Source organism: Cucurbita pepo, chromosome LG03 (assembly GCF_002806865.2).
Source record: "Cucurbita pepo subsp. pepo cultivar mu-cu-16 chromosome LG03, ASM280686v2, whole genome shotgun sequence".
In the NCBI taxonomy this organism is placed as follows: domain Eukaryota; kingdom Viridiplantae; phylum Streptophyta; class Magnoliopsida; order Cucurbitales; family Cucurbitaceae; genus Cucurbita; species Cucurbita pepo.
This window is the reverse complement of record NC_036640.1, coordinates 10,127,108-10,145,750: the sequence shown is the minus strand read 5'-3', so window position 1 is coordinate 10,145,750 and position 18,643 is coordinate 10,127,108. Positions and strand designations below refer to the sequence as shown.

Genomic DNA, 18,643 nt, shown 5'->3' with positions numbered 1-18,643 from the left:
ATTTGATGTTTAAGCATCGACAATAATCCTTCTGTGTGTCTTTTTACTTCGGCGGGACAAGCGAATTCGATTGAGTTCCTTAGCACAATTTTGCACTGGGTTTGGTTTAGGCACCAAAGGGCACAAGTGCTCCCCCGACACGAAAAGCTTGTAAACGTGTTTACTATTCACAGGTCATTTGATGTTTAGGTATCGACAATAATCCTTCCATAGGTTTACCTACAAAAAATCCTATTACGACTTCTCTTTCGTACAAATGATAAGTTTCAGTGGACTTATCGCAACGTAGCGGTAGCTTAATTAGTAAAATCACAGCTAGGAGCGAGTTGGATATATGAAGTCAGTTGCAATCAAAATTGCAAAAATCGAATAACGACGGTGAATAAGGATCTTTGACCTATTCAATAAGGGAGAGTGTCGTTGTCGGTAGTCGCATGCCCGCGATAACCCATCTACTTGTATTGTCACTGTATGTCTACTTTCGTATGTTCGGTTTAGTTTCGTGAACGTTCTTCGTTATTTTTTATGGATAAAACTAACGTAAATATTTGACTCGTAACGTAAAATAAGACGATACGATCGAGCGAGCTATATACTATGAGATATACCTTACGTACTATCCACGATCGGAGTTTGAGTTACTTACCTACAATGTCAACAGCGTTCGGCGCCATTTTAGCTGTGCAACGACGGAGCCGCCCTCTTTGCCGTCTCATACGAAGTCCAGGCAGAGAGACAGAGCTTCCAGTTCATTGACTCTACGGGCTAATGGACACCGCAACAGTCAGCCACTTTCTTCCACATCCTCTCACTCCCGATCGCCATAACCGCCGCCTCCTCCTCTACTGCCTCTCCTCGCCGAAGCCCCAACGACTCTTCACTACGCTCTCCTGCTTCAATGGCCGCCGTCGAACTCGCTGGAAAAATAAGCTCCAAACGATCAGCATCACCCGCACTCCTAGAGTTCCCTCCTCCTCCTTCTCCTCAGAACGGAACTTCCAAATCGTGATTGACATCGACAAACTCACCGCCGAAGTCTCCTCTTTCTTCTACTACATCTACTACTTTTCCCGTTCCAAAGTTCGCCGGTTTAAATCGTCGGGATCGGACGCTTTTGACGACTTGCGGACATTGGTTGCCTTCGATCATCAGAATCGCATACTGACCATCTCGTGTCGGCATTCCACTGCGAAATTCGTTGGTCAGTTGGTGCTATTGAGCATCGTTGTGCACTTTGTAGTTAAGGGCTTGATTGGGATCGGATCTAGTTTTTTCACCAAATTTAGTTCTGGACATACTTCTCCTTTGGTGAGAAGGGACCGGAGCCTCAGTGGAAAAGAGGTGGCTGTTGGTACTGGGAGTAGTGTTGTAGCGCGAGATAAAGCTGCGGCTTCATTGAATCTGACGGATGTTTCAGATGAAGTATCGAAGAATGGGGTTCGGGTTGGAGAAAGGTTGCCGAAATGGTGGCCTCCAGCAGTTCCCAGACAGATTACCACGGCGAATAGGCAGGAATATCAGGATGAAGCTAACAGATTAGTCCGAGGTCAGTACACAAAGATTTCGTATATGTTAATTGCCTTTTGAATTTCGAAGGATCATGTAATTTTCCGACTCCATTAAGCATGATCCCTGTAGTAACTAGTTGTTTCTGTATCTGCTGGCAAAAATCTGTGTTAACTTTTCGCATTGCCATAAACTGGAGCTGAACTTACCCACTTGATTTCCAGCCCTCGTGGATAATAGAATGAGTGGGCGGGATTTCATGGAGGATGATATTGTTCAAGTGAGTGCTGTTCTTTAACTACAATTGATGAATCTTTTGTAAACTAATTTTATGGTATACTAATATCATCCTTTTCTTCTATTGTTCATCATGCCTCCTACTGTGCAACTATTGAACATTCATGAATTTTTAGTCAAAACACAAAAATAAGTTATAGGAAACCGGATGGAATTACTGGAATGAGAGCATTGAGGACTTTCAAGAACGTACCTATAAATGAAGAAAATTAACACTTTACCTGTTGATTTGTTTGTCCACTTGGTTAATATTTTTCTACTTGTTTGCTAATGTATTTTGTCATTAATAGTGCGTAATTTCATCCATATCATGATACTACAGGCATCTTTGGTTGCATTTGTTCAATATCCACGCAATCTGTATGAGTTCTGGCTATGCAGATGTATGACAAAGCTAATTACTTCTATTTTGTGTGTCATTTTCTGAGAGATTATGTCCGGAATTATTATGTGACATTCCTTACATGATAATACATACTATGCATTCAGTGATTTTAGTGCTTAGTACCTCTTGGCATTAGGTTTGAGATGTGCTGTAATGTTCTTACTAAACATGAACAGAACCTAGCTGATTCCAGTTTTCACAATGTGAAGGTCAAATTTAGAATCATTATGATCAGTTCTTTAATAATCCATTAAAAGTTACCAGATTTCCGAGGTTAAACTTTCATTCGTTTCGTTCTTATATATATAATTTTCGTTGCTAATTTTTTTATGGTCGTATTTATTGTATTTGTCTTTTTCTCTTTTTCATGCCCTTTGGATGTTTGTATCCTTAAACCTTCACTCCATTTTATTATATCAATGAGAAGTGGTTTTTTGTCAAAAAAAAAAAAGGAATTCTTATTGATATCACTTTGACCGAAACCAAATAGCCGATATATATTGAAAGATAAAAGATAGGTCTAAAGCCACCAAACAATGGCCTACCTTGATCTTTACTCGATTATAACAAGTCCCTCTCAACAAACTCCTTAACGAATTAGTAACATACCCTTAATATCCTTATAACTTCCTAATTGCTTTCGTATCCTTAAGCAATCAACTTATAGGACATGATGAGTTTGGAATCTAAAAATGAGACGGGTCAACTACGTCAGTTATAGCTCGAAGAAGATTTGGCTAGATTATGGTATTGATTGAAATATGCTTTTCTAGTCTATGATAGTAATAGTTAAGACCTCACTACTCTCAGTCATTCTAGGCATATCTTGTCTGCTGTAATGAGAAGCATCTGTAAATATTGCCTTAATAGGCATATCTATTGACAATTTAAAAGTGATGAGCAAATCAATATTTTAGACTAGTATTCAATTCTCCAAACCATCATTTTATTTTTTCTTCCATTGGGTTTGATGGGAAACTTTCACTTATGAATTACATTGTCAATTTGGGCTGAAATTTCCATCATTTATAGCGCTGGACTTTCCTTATTGCCATAGCTGATCTTTTTATTATTTCCTGCACTTCTCTTTGCCTGAATGTATGAGCAGTTGCGTCAAATATGTAGGACATCTGGAGTAAAAGTTTCCTTCAACACCGAAAATATGCGTGATTCATTCTATCGAGCATCAGTGGACTTTGTTTTAAATATCTATAGCAGGTAATTTTATACTGTTGCTCCTTTTAATATGTATTCTATACAAAGATGAATCATGCTAATTTTCAAATTCTAGTTCTGGATTTTATTCATGTGATCATACTGAGATCTTTAATGTTCTTGTGATTGTAACTTATTTACAGGACTCCAGTTTCCCCTAACTCAGTTCTCATTAATGGCGAGGATGGTCCAAATTTTGTTGCTGGGCTTGCTGAAGATATTGGCATTGAGAATATTCGTGCTGCCAGGATAGTTTCTGCTGCTGTTGCTGCAAGAATGCGTTCATGCTTTTTACAGGCCTGGGTAAATATTTTATAATATCCGATGATTTCTTATATCAAATGCTTGTATCTTTTTATGTGTATGGTAACTCTCACATTATTTTGACAAGAACCTTGTCATGAGAAAACTTACAAAGATGGAATTATGTGCAAGAATTTAAAATTATGTTGGTTTTTTTTTTTTTTTCTCTTTAGCACAAGATTGTTCAAGTTTTATTTCTACTAGTGTGAAGAAATTTCAATTATGTTCAAATACGAAGTTTCAAATCTTTTCCATATTTTGTATTTGGGATTTAAAAAATGAACGGAACTGTGTAAAGCATCACTTAGCCTGTTCATGGGGGAACTTTCTGTTTTTCTCTTTGATGTTTCTTCCCTGTAATATGTATGGTTTCTTATTCAATGAAGATGATCTGCTAAGTCAATTTTATCACATCACAGGCTCTAGTGATGCAAGACAGACAATCTGAAGCAAATGCAGAGTTGTTGAAGATCTGTTACATCATCCAGATATTTCCTCCTGAGGAATCCTCGGTACGTATTCTGAACCGTCGTAATAAACTGTAGTTACTCAAATTTTCTGATGTTATCTTCGTTGGTTCTCCAGCCTGAGATGGAGATGTTGACTCTAGGCTTGAAGAAACACTTGAAGGTAGAACAGAGAGAAACGTTAATGAATATGTTTATTGGTGTTTGTGGTAAAGATAGTCATAAGACTGCTGCGGAAGCTCTTGGTTTGGTATGTTCTAAATCCCCTTTTCTCTCTCTAATTTAAAGGTCTATTGTTGCTTGTAGAGGTGTCTTTCATACCCACTTCAAAAAACTTTGTTAGAGGAAGATCTCTACCTTGGTCTTTTGATGCATGCGCATGGGTATACAAATGGCTCATTAATTTCTTTGGGTGCAAATTTATTCATTTTAAAACATTTATTGATTCTCATGCAAGTATAAACACGATCTTTCATGAAATTTTGAATTTGGGGAGAACTTAGTCCGTCATTTCTTCCATCCTCACTTTCTCATGACAATTTGTTTCGTCTTCCATTTTGATCTCATGGTTTCTGGACGGGTTTTATTTTCTTCATGTAAATTCTGCTTAGAGGAGAATTAATCCATCATTTCTTCAATTGAATTGACTGGGGCTAAACCTCTTAAAAATTTCTTCCTCTTTTTTTTTCTAGTTCAACATGTATGGATTCAGAATGAGAGATGAAAATTTGGTAGGTACAGAATGTGGAATAGAAGGAAGAGGTTCAGAATTAAATAAGGAACATCTAATTTAGAAGGAGACTCCTTTTCACAATTCTGAAAAATTAATCCAAAAGATTCAACATAAGATTCAAGTCTATACTGATTGTAGTTCCCAAAAGTCTATGCGGAAAAATTAATCCAAAAGTTTCACAATTTCTACGACCGTACGAGTAGTTTCCATGCTGATTGTAGATTAACCTTTTAGAGTTTCTTTTTGACATTTGTACTTGGTTGAGTGAATCTAGGTTTAGGCTCTTTTACACCGAGGTGGTGCTTTATTTGTAAGGACGACTCCTAAACAATAGACCAACAGCTACTATGTCTAACTTCCTTCAACGAACATTTTGTTCTTTGAAACAGCATGAATCCTAGCCACCATCTTCAGCATGAAACAGCATGAAGTTCTTTTTTTAGCTTCAATTATATAGAGCTTTCATCCAAAGTGACTAAAAAAAAAAAAAAAAATTATAGAACTTCCAAGTTTCTCATATTCTTTATTTATTTACAGTTTGTGGGTGTTGTTTTTTCGGTTGTTTTGAGCATTTCTTTTGGTCAAGTTCGAGCACGTTGCTGCTCTATCTGTGCCAATTTTGTGAATTTTGTAGTTGGAATTAGGTTCTCTTTTCCTTCGTGTTTTATTTGTTGCAATTTGGGTGATCCTATCATTTTACTCTCTGATTTTTTTTTTTTCCCCATCATTTCTTCAATATAACATTACAAGTGTGAGGTGAAAATTCTAACGTTGCATGTCGCACGTCGCACGTTGCTATATGTAAGAATGTATATTTTCTCTAGTTCCAACCATTTTGAAACTGAGGAATAGAGTTTTTAAATAACGGTCGTACTCACTAAGTTACGTTCATATTAGTATCTATAAATGAAGTTATTAATGCCTTAACTGTGAAATTCAGATCGGTTTTCCATTCTTTATGTGATAGAAGTGCATTAATGTTAATATTATTCGACTAAACAAAGTAAAAGTTTGGTTATTGATACTAGTCATTGTTTATATTTACCATAAGCATGACTTAACGATATCAGATGTGTACTCTTTCTACCCTAGAAGTCCGTAGTTCATATACCCATATTCAAAAATTATTGTCTATATGTTTGATGGCTGGCATATGTTATTCATCGACAATGACCTTTTTCCCTTCTTTTTTCCTGAAGGTACTTCCTCCAAACGTTGGCAATTGATATATAATCAAAGCGTTTGCACCTGGAGAAGTCCATTTCCAAGAGCCATATCTTACAAATCATAACTTGTTAGAAATTATTGCTATCAAGTTTGGCATTTTCATTAATTGGTTCATCCATCCAATAACTAATTAATGTGTATTATGAATCACGAATATCAAGATTATGAACGTTGGTGCTGAAAGTTTTCATTTAATGTTTGATTGCATCAAAAACAAGAAAAATATCTAGTGTTTAAACTAATGTGGATGGACAATATTGTATGCCTTTTTAATAAAATTATTCGTAACCGCTTATGCTAGTAGATATTATCTATTTTAATCCGTTACGTATTGTCGTCGGTCTCACGATTTTAAGACGCGTTTTAAAACTGTGAGACCGACAACGATACATAATAGACTAAAACATGACAATGTTTACTAATAGTGGGCTTAAACGGTTACATTACTATTATGTTTTCATAGTTAGGTTAGATATAATAGAAATAATTATTAAATGATTGCTTTTAACTTCCTCAATTACTCTAAAATTATTCTGGATGATTTAAGTTGAATTATTAGACAAGGAAGAGATCTCTCTTCGAGTGTTTGCCTACTTCTGAATCTACGCCTTTAAATAAATAAATAAAAAAAAGGCGTATGAAAGTAATACTCTATCCGTTACGTCAAGTAGGTCAAGCTATTAACTATCGTGTGGGAAGAATTTGCTTGGAGCAATCCTTGTGTGCATTTTGAATTGTACTCGTTGTTTTGTTGCTCGTTTTACATTTAAAATTTTGAATTTAAAAAAATTCAATAATACCTTTAAATTTTTTTAAAAGTTTAAAAAGCTCGAACGGTTCACTCCGAGTTGAAGGGTATTATTGGAATTTTGAAAATGAGATTTTTTATTTTATTTTATTTATTAATTTAGTTTTTTGACCGACCATTTGAACGAAAATGAAATTATTTTTATTTTGTTTAATAAACGAAATTGGTTTCCACTTTTATTATACATATTAAAAAAAAAATATATATATATATTTTTGGATTGTGTGTGTGTGGACAGGACAAGATGAAATCATTGACTAGTCTCCTGCAGAAATATCCTTTGGGTGTTCAACAAAGTGGACCTTCTTTCCTCCGATCACTGCAAATCTGGAGGGTCAAAGAAGACAACAATGGCGGAATTCCTGTGGACTTTTGCCGTGCAGGAACTGTTGAAGAAGACGGTGAGCCTTGCAGCACAGCAAATAGGTTTGGCATGGGGTTTCAAGAAGGACCTCTTGAAGATGAGAGACTCTTTACTCATGCTTCATGCCATCCTTCGCGATGTGGACAGAATAAAGTCAGAGTATCCTGAAGTGAAGCCATGGGTGGAGAAGCTTCAAGATATTGTATTCGAAGCCGATGTTTTACTCGACGATCTTGCTTATGAACGTCTTCGACGTAAGGTTGAAACCGGAAAAGATGCGATGGTACGTAATTTCGTTTCACTCTCCAAAAATCCTCTCGTTTTTCGTCTCAAAATGGCAAATAGAATTAAGGCGATTTCTAGAATGTTGAAAGAGCATTATTCTGCGGCGAGTGTTGTTGGACTTGTTGCTATAACATCCAAAGAAATTGAACCTGATCTTAGTCAGATTCATGAGACGGATTCGTTTCTTGATGAGTTTGGAGTAATTGGAAGAGATGAAGAAGTTTCGGAGATTGTGAACAAATTGATTGAACTTAGAAATAGTGAAACACTGTCTGTTCTACCAATTGTTGGTATGGGCGGATTAGGGAAGACAGCTGTGGCCAAGCTAATCTTCAATCATGAAGTGATTAGGGGGAATTTTGATAGAACTATATGGGTGTGTGTATCTGATCCTTTTGTTATCAACAAGATCTTAAGAGCAATTTTAGAAACTCTTAATCCCAATTCTGGTGGATTGGAAAGTAAGGAAGCTTTACTCCAAGAGATCCAAAAATGGTTGCAGGACAAAAACTATTTCCTTGTATTGGATGATGTTTGGAATGAGAATCTTAGCCTCTGGAATGAGTTAAAAGCTTGTCTGTTAAAGATTACTCGAAAATTCGGTAATGTTGTTGTTGTGACTTCTAGGAGTGAAGAAGTTGCAAAGATCATGGAAACACATTCGTGGCATCGTTTGAAAAAGCTATCGAATGATCATTGTTGGTCTTTATTTGAGAAATGTGCATTTGGAAGTGATTCACCAACAATTCCAAAGTTAGATATGATCCGAAAAGAGCTTGTCGAAAATTTTTGTGGCATACCGTTGGTTGTGAAAGTGTTAGGAGGAACAATGAAATTATATAAGAATTATGAGAGATTACAATCTCCATTGAAATATTTAACGAGAATTCCGTTGCAAGATGAAAACCGTGTTTTATCCACAATAAAACTAAGTGTGGATCGCCTACCATCGCCTTCGTTAAAACAATGTTTTGCCTATTGTTCAAATTTTCCTCATGACTTCGAGTTTAGAAAGGATTCACTTATTCAAATGTGGATTGCACAAGGATTCATTCAACCACCTGAGGAAGTGAATGTAACAATGGAGGATATTGGAGACAATTATTTCAACATTTTGTTATCTCGCTCCCTGTTTCAAGATGTTGTCAAGGATAAGAGAGGAAGAGCTGTATACTTTAAGATGCATGATTTTATACACGACGTAGCGTGTGCTATTTCGAACGATGGAAGAAAAACAACACTTGATTCTAGTAACGAACATCCTAGAAAGTTGCACATGTTAACATTTGGTCGTCATGTGTTTCACTCTGAGATTGCAAACTTTACCTACTTGCGTGTTTTAATTACACATTCATCTTATTTTATACTCGAATTACCAAATTCAATTGGTTCGTTGAAGCATTTGAGGTACATTGACATTTCAAATTCTTCAATAAGTAAGCTTCCTGAATCTCTTGGTCTGCTTTATAATTTGCAAACGTTGAAGCTTGGAAGATTTATTCAAGATCTTCCAAGTAATCTGAGAAACTTGATCTGCTTAAGACATTTAGAATTTTACACTGATCCTTCAAATCAGTTTAAGCAAATGCCTCAACATTTGGGTCAATTGATTCAACTTCAAACACTGTCTTGTTTTATAGTTGGGTTACATGAGGGATATAAGATAGATGAACTTGGATCTCTGAAGAACCTTAAAGGTAATTTAAGCCTCTATTGTCTGGAAAGAGTAAAGAATAAAAAGGAGGCCATGGCTGCAAAATTGGTGGAGAAGGAGAAAATTTTTCATCTAGAATTCCAATGGGGTTGGAAACATGAAAGGGAAGGTGATAATTACAATGATTTGGATGTTTTGGAAGGGCTTCAACCACACAAAAATCTTCAAGCCTTAAGAATTCGAAACTTTGCAGGTGAACTTCTACCGAGTAGAATTTTTGTTGAAAACTTGGTCGAGATATATCTACATGACTGTGAGCGATGTGAAACGTTACCAATGCTTGGGCAGTTACCGAAACTCGAGGCACTCGAAATTCGGAACTTACCTAGTGTAAGAAGAATAGGGGATGAATTCTATGGGAATTATTTCAGAGAAAGGACTTTGTTCTTGAACTTGAAGTCATTTCATATCTTTGAAATGAAAAATCTAGAGCATTGGGGAGAGATATCATGTATATCAAACTATACCATGTTTCCTCATCTTGAAAGCTTGAGCATTATTTGTTGTGGGAAATTAATGAACATTCCAAATTTTGTTGTATCTTATTGCAAGAGGTTGGAAGGTGATGACGTTACTTCGAGGACGTTTCCGAGCTTTCGAGGTTGTGGAAAGCTTAGATCTCTAAAGATTTTGGGATGCGAAAACTTGTCAAAACTACGGGACGGGTTAGAATTCTGCAGCTCTGTTGAAAACTTGTGGTTAAGCAATTTTTCAGATCTGAATTTGCAGAATATGCAAAGCTTGTGTTGTTTGAGTATAAGAGATTTTCAGAAGCTGCCTTATGGGATTGCCAGCCTACTTAACTTGAAAGACTTGAGTATTCATGGGGACTTGAATGTTTATGATTGGAGTCCTCTCATCCATCTTAGATCACTTGAGAATCTTGTGTTGGCTCACTCGGGAAGCGATGCAGCACAACTTCCTCAAGAACTCGAGCACCTCACTGCTTTGAGATCACTGCATATTTCGCATTTTGACGACGTTGAAGCTTTACCAGAATGGTTCGGAAACTTTACGTCTTTGGAGATATTGAAGCTTTATAACTGCAGAAATTTGAAAAACTTGCCTTCCCAGAAAGCGTTATCGAATCTCGTCAGGTTAAGTAGTCTACGAGTTTATGGATGTTCGCAGCTTGAACTCGGGAAAGGTTGTTTTGAACAGGTGAAAACCTCCAATGGGAGCATCAAGTTTGTACAAGAAATCCATATCCCTTTTTACTGGTAAGTTCTTCTTGACAAAAGAAAAAAAAAACAGCAAATTTTCAAATTTTCCATGCTTATACAATTGTATGTTAATAGAGAGTTATTTATGATATTTTTTTTTGGTATGAATTTCTTATCTCGTTCGTTGAAATAAAAATAAAATAAATCACTTAGTTTTTAAAATAATGAAACTCGAGGCTAAGTTGTATCTTGCAACTGTTGTAGTACCTTATCCATGTACGATATTTTTTATCTTGATAAAAGGGTTTTATCACGAGGATAATTCAGTTTTTTCTTTGAAGGAATATCAAACCTAAGACTCACTAGTGATCGTGTTGTGTTAATAGGTCTTAATTAGACCACCATCGCCACTTAACTCATTGGAAGCACCGCCACGTCTACAAGAAGAAAATATGTTTATCTATCCACATTACAATTTATCCCAACAATAAATTCATTTGTATTTGGGAAGTAAACTTTCGTGAACTCCATATAGATGGCAACGGTTGAGAGGCCTTCTATTGATGCTACCACACGACATCATTAGACGTTTGCAGATAAATTATGAGGTTTCGATTCATTTAAATTTTACAAAAAAAACTTTGTAAAAAAATATTTATTTTTTTTTTAAATTTAAAAATACATTTATCGTTAGTACAATGTTACAAAAATACTTATGAACTTTCCAAATAACATTAAACGTTTGCAGATAAATTATAAGATATCTGTCCATATTAACACTAAAGTATTTTAAAAAAAGAATTTTATTGGTATTTTTTAGATTTAAAAAAAAATAAAATATATATATATATATATATATATATTATTATTATTATTAAAAAAAGAATTAAAAAAAAAAAAAAAAAAAAAAAATTCTATCGCCTTGGAACTTAGACGCGCACCTCTATAGCCATCCAGTCGATCTCGGCTGTTTGCTTGTAAACCCTTACGGGATACGCCTCTCCAGTTCTTCGCAGCAGCTTTCCACAGGTTCGTCTATGTTCTTTATCTTCTCATTTCGATTCAATCCAGTTAGCATTTTAACACTCTCGTGCCCTCATCTTTACTTTCCATTACAGTCTTCTGCTATGCTACTTTTACATGCTTGTGAATGACTTAAATTTTATGTACAAATTGTGGATTCGTGAGACTACATGCATGGCTTGCCGCTGAATTGGATCAATTCTTCCTCTAGCTGTATCTAACTCATTTACGGGAATAGATTTGAGTTAGGAGATGGATCCTAGATGGGTTTGTCTCATCATTTATTTTTTATTTTTTTAAAATAAATTACGAGAAGAAATAGTGGATGAGATAGGAACCTTGCAGTGCTTGCCTGAGAGGTGTTTGATGTTTGGACCGAAAATAAGGGTGTTACTGCTTGAGGAAATTGGCGTTTGGTTTTGTGAAAAGTGTGGAATAGGAAGTGGGTTTTCACTATATCTTCGTTTATGGTGAAGGACATTGATTGCAGTGGTTGAGATTTGCTAATTTTCTGTGGGGTTTTATTCTATCTAGTACGAAATAAGGTGTCTTAATCATGCCATAGATGATTTAGATTTAAGAAGGTTTTATTGTATTTTTAAGTTTTAGAGAATTGTCTTCTAATTATAAGTTAGAGTTAGTTGGTGACCCTTATGGTATTGATGGCAAGGAAAGTTACAACATGAAAGTTACAACCTGGTTGCATATTATGTTATTTATGTTATTGCTTTAGTATGAAGATTTTGGATATTACAATGATAGTTGCATATTATGGCCACGAGCTTGTTCTTTTGCATTTCTTGGTTTAGATTTGCATGCTAGAGTCATTCAAGTAGTCTTGATCAAGCTATCTTGTGGAGTTATTTGAATCACGAGTTTAGAAACAAGTTTCCTTACTCTTGATCTTGATCATTAAGGTAATTTGTTCCAAAACTTTTCCTTGGGTTGATTCCTTATCGTTTTTTGGGGTTCTTGGATAATTTAAATATAGAGATCTCGTTCTTTAACAAGGTTTTCAGATCCAATTCCAAGTTTTTCATAACAAAAACGAGATAGAATAGAGTTACGATTTGATTATGAACTTTTCCAAGATAACACTTTATACTTTTTACTCTAATTCTCCATGTAGCTGTGGCAATTGAAAAGTTTTCTGGCTGCAGGAAAAGTTTTCTGGATGTCTGAAATCTAAAAGTCTTGGTTTTTACTATTTTCTAGTTTACTCTATCCCGCGATGCCAAACAATTTTCTTCCACAGATTATGGGTTTTACTTATTCATTTTATTCTCAGAATCAAACATGTGGCATATAGTTCGTTATGAACTCAAGAAGATGTTGGCATTCTATTATGAATATTCTGCTTTTTTTTTTTTTTTTTTTTTTTTTTNTTTTTTTTTACATTTCACTAGCAAATTGATTTTCTGGACTCTGTTGCACATTGCTATTTTTTCTATTCATAATTTTCACTTTGTACAAGTTGAGAAAGTAAAGTGTTGTTTACAATGCCATGGGACCATAAGCTGTACTGAAATGTTTAACTGTTTAAACGTAATTAATGGACTGCAGGTGGTAAAACAAACTGAAAGTAATAGCATCCCCCATCCGATGCTCTAGAATCAGAGTTGGAAGAAGGATGTGTCATCTTCTTTAGATTAATTTGATGTACTTTTCTACCTCTTGTAGGCTAAAAGCCCTTCCACCTATACAAAACTGACAAATGGCTTTATCTTCTCAGTTCTTGACCCCTAGGGACTGGTATGTAACACCCCTTAGTTCAAACCTCCTTCGTGGTACGACATTGTGGTTGCACTCCAATGTCGGTTGCAAGTACCAAAGAAAAGAAAATTTCAAGACTTGTTATACTTTAACACCTCGTGCCTCTGTTAAGATTGTCCGTAGTCGTCCATTAGATCGGCATGCTGTAAAACATAACAAAACTCGATTTGTACAAAAGCTGATAATCCTGCTGCTGTCTAAACCAAAGCATTATATACCAATCCACATTCTTTCCAAGTGTCGTGGCTATCTTTCCCTTCCCAAACCCCGCTCTCTTCTTTCAATGATTCATCGTTATCCTTCCATTTTTGAACTTTTTTCAATCCCTTATCCACCCACACCACTCAATGCAACTAAGCTATACCCCCAACTTTGTGTTCGTCTAACCCCAGCAGCAGCATCTCTTGCTAAGCAGGACTCCAATCTCAAATTGGTGATCTCTAACACCCTGGCTGAGAAGCTCCAGAAGTTACTTATGCTTTCTTCACACCACAGGATTCTCTTATCCAAGCTGGTTCACCTTGCTCCCGACCTGAGCATGCCCCCAAATTTTAGGTCCCGTCTCTGTAATGATTATCCAGAAAAATTCAGGACTGTTGATACTTCATATGGCCGTGCACTGGAGCTTGTCTTCTGGGACCCAGAGTTGGCAAAGCCTTTACCTTGCCTTCAAGTTTCTTCACGTGAGCTAATAGTGGATAGACCTTTAAAATTCAACTTGTTGAAACTAAGAAAGGGACTGAACTTGAAAAGAGCCCACCAGGAATTTCTAATTAAGTTCAGGGATTTGCCAGATGTTTGCCCTTACAAAACTCCTGCGAGTGAGTTGGCTAAGGAGTCTCTCGAGTCAGAGAAACGAGCTTGTGCTGTAGTGCGAGAGGTATTGGGGATGATGATTGAGAAGAGGACTTTAATAGATCACTTGACACATTTTAGAAAAGATTTTGGGCTACCCAATAAACTTAGAGGAATGATTGTGAGGCATCCAGAGTTATTTTATGTGAGTCTGAAGGGTCAGAGAGACTCTGTATTCCTTGTAGAGGGGTTCAACGATAAGGGTCATCTAATAGAGAAGGATGAGACTTTGGCTATCAAAAATCAATGGATGAAGCTTTTGATGGAAGGGAAAAGGATGAGACGGGAGAAGAGGAAGGCTCAAATATATGACAGTAGATATGGAAATGATCATGAAAATTATAGTCATGACCATGAGATGGAAACTGACTATGATGATGATTACGAAGATGGTTTTGAGAGTTTATTTCAGTATGAGGATTTAGATTTTGAGGATGAGGAGAGTGATCTGCCAAGCAATAGGTCAAATGGAGACTTTTGGACTACAAATAATGCAGCAGATATTATAAATGACGCAAATGGAGGACATATAGAACCGTGGTGATGGTTAATATAACTTGTTTGATATATTTGGAAGATTCATCAAAATATTTCTACAGTTAACGTAAACAAAGTGCCTCTTCAGTTTGTTTATTAAATTCAGAAAAAGCACTTTGTGAACATAAAGGTCAGGCTTGGAAGCTCAAAGGATGTTTAAATGTAGCCTGGTGATCTTTAGGAAGGGCTGAAGCCACTGCCTCTTGGCTCATGTATTTCTGCTTGAGCAAGGTCCCCATGAATGTATCCTCTGCTGATATAACACTATACCTTCTCCAGCTGTATATTGAACCTGCTTGTCATGTTCTTTTATCTCCTCAAAATGTAGAATGATTGGAATCCCTTATGGAGTGTGAACAAAACTTCTCCCTAATCAAGAGGGATGTATGAAAGATAAGTCCTAACTCCTGTTTATGTGTACCATTTGATACACGAAGACAACATATTCCAGTTAATGAATAATGTAAATATTCAGATATAGTTCGGTACCTCGTCTCTACTCCTTGGTCGCAGGCAGTGAATGTATTCAGATTAATTTTCTCCTCTTTGGGACGGTGTTAATAAGACGGTATTTTCATTTTTCGTTTACTAATTACTCATTTACTGTTTCTTATTTTTAGTTTCTAAGAAGCATGTGTTTAGGAACTATTGTTGCTTCTCGTTTCTCATTTTTAAGAAACAAGAAACAATTATGTATCACTTTTTCTCTTTCATATAAAACAGAAAACATGGAATACGAAACAGGATCCTCACCAAATAAGTCCTAAATTCTTCTGTTAAACATGTGAATAATGTATGTATCACGTCTTGTGTATTTGCGGAGCATTATGGATGGATCCTTCTAGCTTTGGTTGTATCCCTAGTATATGCTCCTAAATTGATGAATTGGCTTCTGATGACTGCACAGTAACAGATATTCTGTGTGGACAGATACGGGTCAAACATTTTTATCCATACTATGATGTGTTACACGTTTTGCCATATATCCTTCATTTCAGTTCTCTGCAGGTATATTAATCGTATGCCTATTTTACTGCTGTTTTCTGAGGTTTGTCTAGCTTTTTATACACAGAATCATTATTTATGATTTTTAGTATATTTTCTAATTTTGATTCAGAAATAGATAGGTGCTGCCAGACATCTTCACTGACGAGACTTTGTTTCTTCTTGATGTTTGTTGGACTCTAGTTGTTTGATGAACACACATACCAATTATTACAAATCAAAAGGTTTGTTAAAAGACACACCCACGCCATCTTTCAGCAGAAAGCATACTTGAAATGTGCGTCATGCTTTGTGCAATTGATATGCATGCATTTGTGCTAATCATTTGTGTTGAATGTTTACTTTAGGTGAGTTCGTGATAACTCTTAAGAGGGTTAAACAGTGTTTTAGTCATTCAAAATTACTCATCAAAATTTTAATGTTGATTAATTACTTAGTCAAAAGTGATTATGGAGCATGTACAAATACTTTAAAGTCGATGAAAGGAAGCACTTAATGAGTGTTCTTTTAAAAAATACTTACTCTTAAAAGTTACCTCAAGGTGTGTTCATTGTAAAAACATTACTTACATTAGAAATTTGCAATCATGTGCTTTGTGCTCCGTGTAATTGATATGCATGCATTTTTGTTCATTATTTCTGCTGAATGTTTATCTTGCAAAGGGTTTAGGAAGAGTTGATGTTCTTAGAAACTCACAGAGGCTAAATTTTATAAGCTTGTGTGGAGGGCACATATTCTGTCACTAGCAATCTGATTTGGTCCCTACTAGTGTTCTGAAAAGGCCAACAAAGCATGTGTCTAGTCACCACGATGCGACTTCCTGCAATGTAGATGAAATCAAAGGAATCGATGAACATCGAAAACAAAGCATAATGATGATGGTATCAGTTTGAGTTTTCAAATGCTCTTATCAATTATTGCTTTAAACCTTTTCTCCTAGCATGTATTAGACTTGCAATTCTCAGAAAACATCTCCTGCAACCTTTTTTAATGCATGTATGTTTAGAGCCTTAGTTGGAGGAAGCAAAGGAAGTTTCCTAAATCAAAATGAACTTTTTGTTGGAAATGATAACCTTTTGGTGAATCTTCCAATAAAAAGTGGTACATAGCATAATCATATGCATCAAATTTATAGTAAATAAATGCATAAAAAGCTTCTCTAACTTATCAGTCATGCAATTCAAAGTATTCATTGTTTATTATCTGTAGGATTTGTAAGTTGTAATGAGCCATCTCTGACAGATAAAGATGAAAAAGAAAGGCTTGCAATTTTTTTGAAGTATTGGGATACTGTTTCAGGCTTTTCAGGGGTCCATGCTTTGCCTTCTTAATAGCCAACAGAACCATCAAAGAAGCAGCTAAGTTAAACCAACCAACCAACCATTTGCTTTCATTTTGTTGGCTTTTAAGGCATTGCAAACTTTAATGGTCCAGAGAAAAGGCCCCAACAGATAGATTCTCGCAAGAATATTTTTCCTTATAATTGCTTCATTTGTTTAGCAATATTAGGATGGATTCATCCATTTAGAACTTAGAATCCTTTTCACATTGTGTTTTCTTCGTTCTTTCTAAGACTTTAGACTAACTTCAATATAAATATTTTGAAACTCAACTTAGACTTGAAATAAAGAAGTTTATGCTACATTTTGCTTGATGCATCTAACTTTTCTTCGATACACTTTCTAATATGATAAACTTTTGTGTCAATATACCATCATTTAGACAGGTACCCACTCAAAGAAGTCATATACCATTTAGACAAGCATCCACTCAAAGAAGTCATATACCATTTAGACGAGAGGTATCTACTTGAAGAGGTCATATACCATTTAGACAGGTATCCACTCGAACATGTCATATACCATTTAGACAGGAGGTATCTACTTGAAGAGGTCATATACTATTTAGACAAGTATGCACTTGAACAGGTCATATACCATTTAGACAGGTATCCACTCGAACGGGTCATATACCATTTAGACGATGGGTATTCACTCGAAGAGGTGAGATATTTAAATTTCTTGTTTTACGTGTCGTTGAAGTAGTAGAAGTAGAAGTAGTAGTAGGTAGTATATTGATTAATAGTAGAGAAAGAGGGACAAAAAGTGTTCGAGAGTTGCATGATAAGTGGGAGAATATGATGAGTAGAGAGAGAGAGTGAATATATTGGGAAGAGAAGTAGGTAGAAATGGCACTCTATACAAAGAGCATGCCTTCCCATTGCAAAAGCTTTAGTTTTCCCCTTCCTTCCTTGTGCATGCTTTTTATTACTCTAATCATGTCTGTTCCCTTAACCTAATTACTTCCCTTCCCCCAAACAACTCATATCTTCCTAACTCCCTAACTATCTTCGTGAAATTTAATTAATATTTATATATATATATAGTCAAATAATTTGTAGAATATTGAAAGATAATAGCAGCATCCACGTCACCCAGTTGGCACCACCGACATGGTTACTATTAGAGAGTCTCATACTCTATGGCAAAATGGTAGTGACGTCAAAATTCTTTTTTTCTTTTTCTTTTTTTTATATTTTTTTAGAGATAATTTAGAAGATAGGAATCAAATATTCTCACCTTTTCTTTAAAAATATTATTGGATATGAACATGATGTGTTTATAGATTACACCTATTTTATTTAATTTAGATTCATTCAAGGTTTGAAAACATTGAATTGAATAAAATTAGAGTTAAATATTGTTTGGTTAGTCTATGTCGTTTCTTTACAAGCACCTCGGGTAGAGCCACTCTTGACCTGCGTTGGGAAGAAATAGCACTTCATTTGTGACCTGAATGGTTCGCTCGTTTCGACTGATATGATCTTTGTTGTATCTCTTACTCTCTTCAACCTATTTCTTTTGCTTTCCATCTTTATTTGATTCTCTTTTTATCTTCTTCGTATTCTCACGATTTCCCAATTTCGATTTATTAAAAAGTAGCTATATTTTTTCAAATATTTTAAATCTACGACTTTTTGATT

At 35.5% G+C, this 18,643-nt stretch overlaps 3 protein-coding genes across 9 annotated transcripts; all 3 read left to right on the top strand.

Annotated features, from left to right (window-relative positions):
- The first annotated feature begins 633 nt into the window (after positions 1–633).
- On the top strand, positions 634–6,328 carry LOC111790851. Its single transcript, XM_023671949.1, has 7 exons — positions 634–1,546; positions 1,731–1,786; positions 3,297–3,406; positions 3,547–3,706; positions 4,126–4,218; positions 4,292–4,423; positions 6,106–6,328. The coding sequence occupies exons 1-7, from the start codon at positions 769–771 to the stop codon at positions 6,130–6,132; spliced, it is 1,356 nt and encodes a 451-aa protein (XP_023527717.1). The 5' UTR covers positions 634–768; the 3' UTR covers positions 6,133–6,328.
- An 851-nt stretch (positions 6,329–7,179) lies between these two features.
- On the top strand, positions 7,180–11,022 carry LOC111790850 (putative disease resistance protein RGA3). Its single transcript, XM_023671948.1, has 2 exons — positions 7,180–10,524; positions 10,854–11,022. The coding sequence occupies exons 1-2, from the start codon at positions 7,292–7,294 to the stop codon at positions 10,858–10,860; spliced, it is 3,240 nt and encodes a 1,079-aa protein (XP_023527716.1). The 5' UTR covers positions 7,180–7,291; the 3' UTR covers positions 10,861–11,022.
- A 369-nt stretch (positions 11,023–11,391) lies between these two features.
- LOC111790848 (protein WHAT'S THIS FACTOR 1) lies at positions 11,392–17,838 on the top strand. 7 transcript variants are annotated; one of them, XR_002814578.1, is made up of 3 exons: positions 11,392–11,496; positions 15,773–17,497; positions 17,589–17,838. XR_002814578.1 is itself a non-coding variant. In XM_023671947.1 (2 exons), exon 2 carries the CDS (start codon positions 13,205–13,207, stop codon positions 14,660–14,662), a length of 1,458 nt encoding a protein of 485 aa, XP_023527715.1. In that variant the 5' UTR covers positions 11,393–11,496; positions 13,054–13,204; the 3' UTR covers positions 14,663–17,318. The 7 variants fall into 7 exon arrangements, 1 of the variants encoding a protein (XP_023527715.1); XR_002814577.1 differs by having other exon boundaries at positions 15,586–17,497; XR_002814573.1 differs by lacking the exon at positions 17,589–17,838 and adding an exon at positions 13,054–15,663 and having other exon boundaries at positions 11,393–11,496; positions 15,773–17,318.
- Positions 17,839–18,643: the final 805 nt, after the last annotated feature.

Excerpts from the sequence above, each read along its gene's own strand:
- LOC111790851 (XM_023671949.1), top strand. The coding sequence starts at position 769 with ATGGACACCGCAACAGTCAGCCACTTTCTTCCACATCCTCTCACTCCC. Across the intron at positions 3,707-4,125 it reads CATGCTTTTTACAGGCCTGG|GCTCTAGTGATGCAAGACAG; the intron begins GTAAATATTTTA and ends ATCACATCACAG. Across the intron at positions 4,219-4,291 it reads TTCCTCCTGAGGAATCCTCG|CCTGAGATGGAGATGTTGAC; the intron begins GTACGTATTCTG and ends TTGGTTCTCCAG.
- LOC111790850 (XM_023671948.1), top strand. The coding sequence starts at position 7,292 with ATGGCGGAATTCCTGTGGACTTTTGCCGTGCAGGAACTGTTGAAGAAG.
- LOC111790848 (XM_023671947.1), top strand. The coding sequence starts at position 13,205 with ATGGCTTTATCTTCTCAGTTCTTGACCCCTAGGGACTGGTATGTAACA.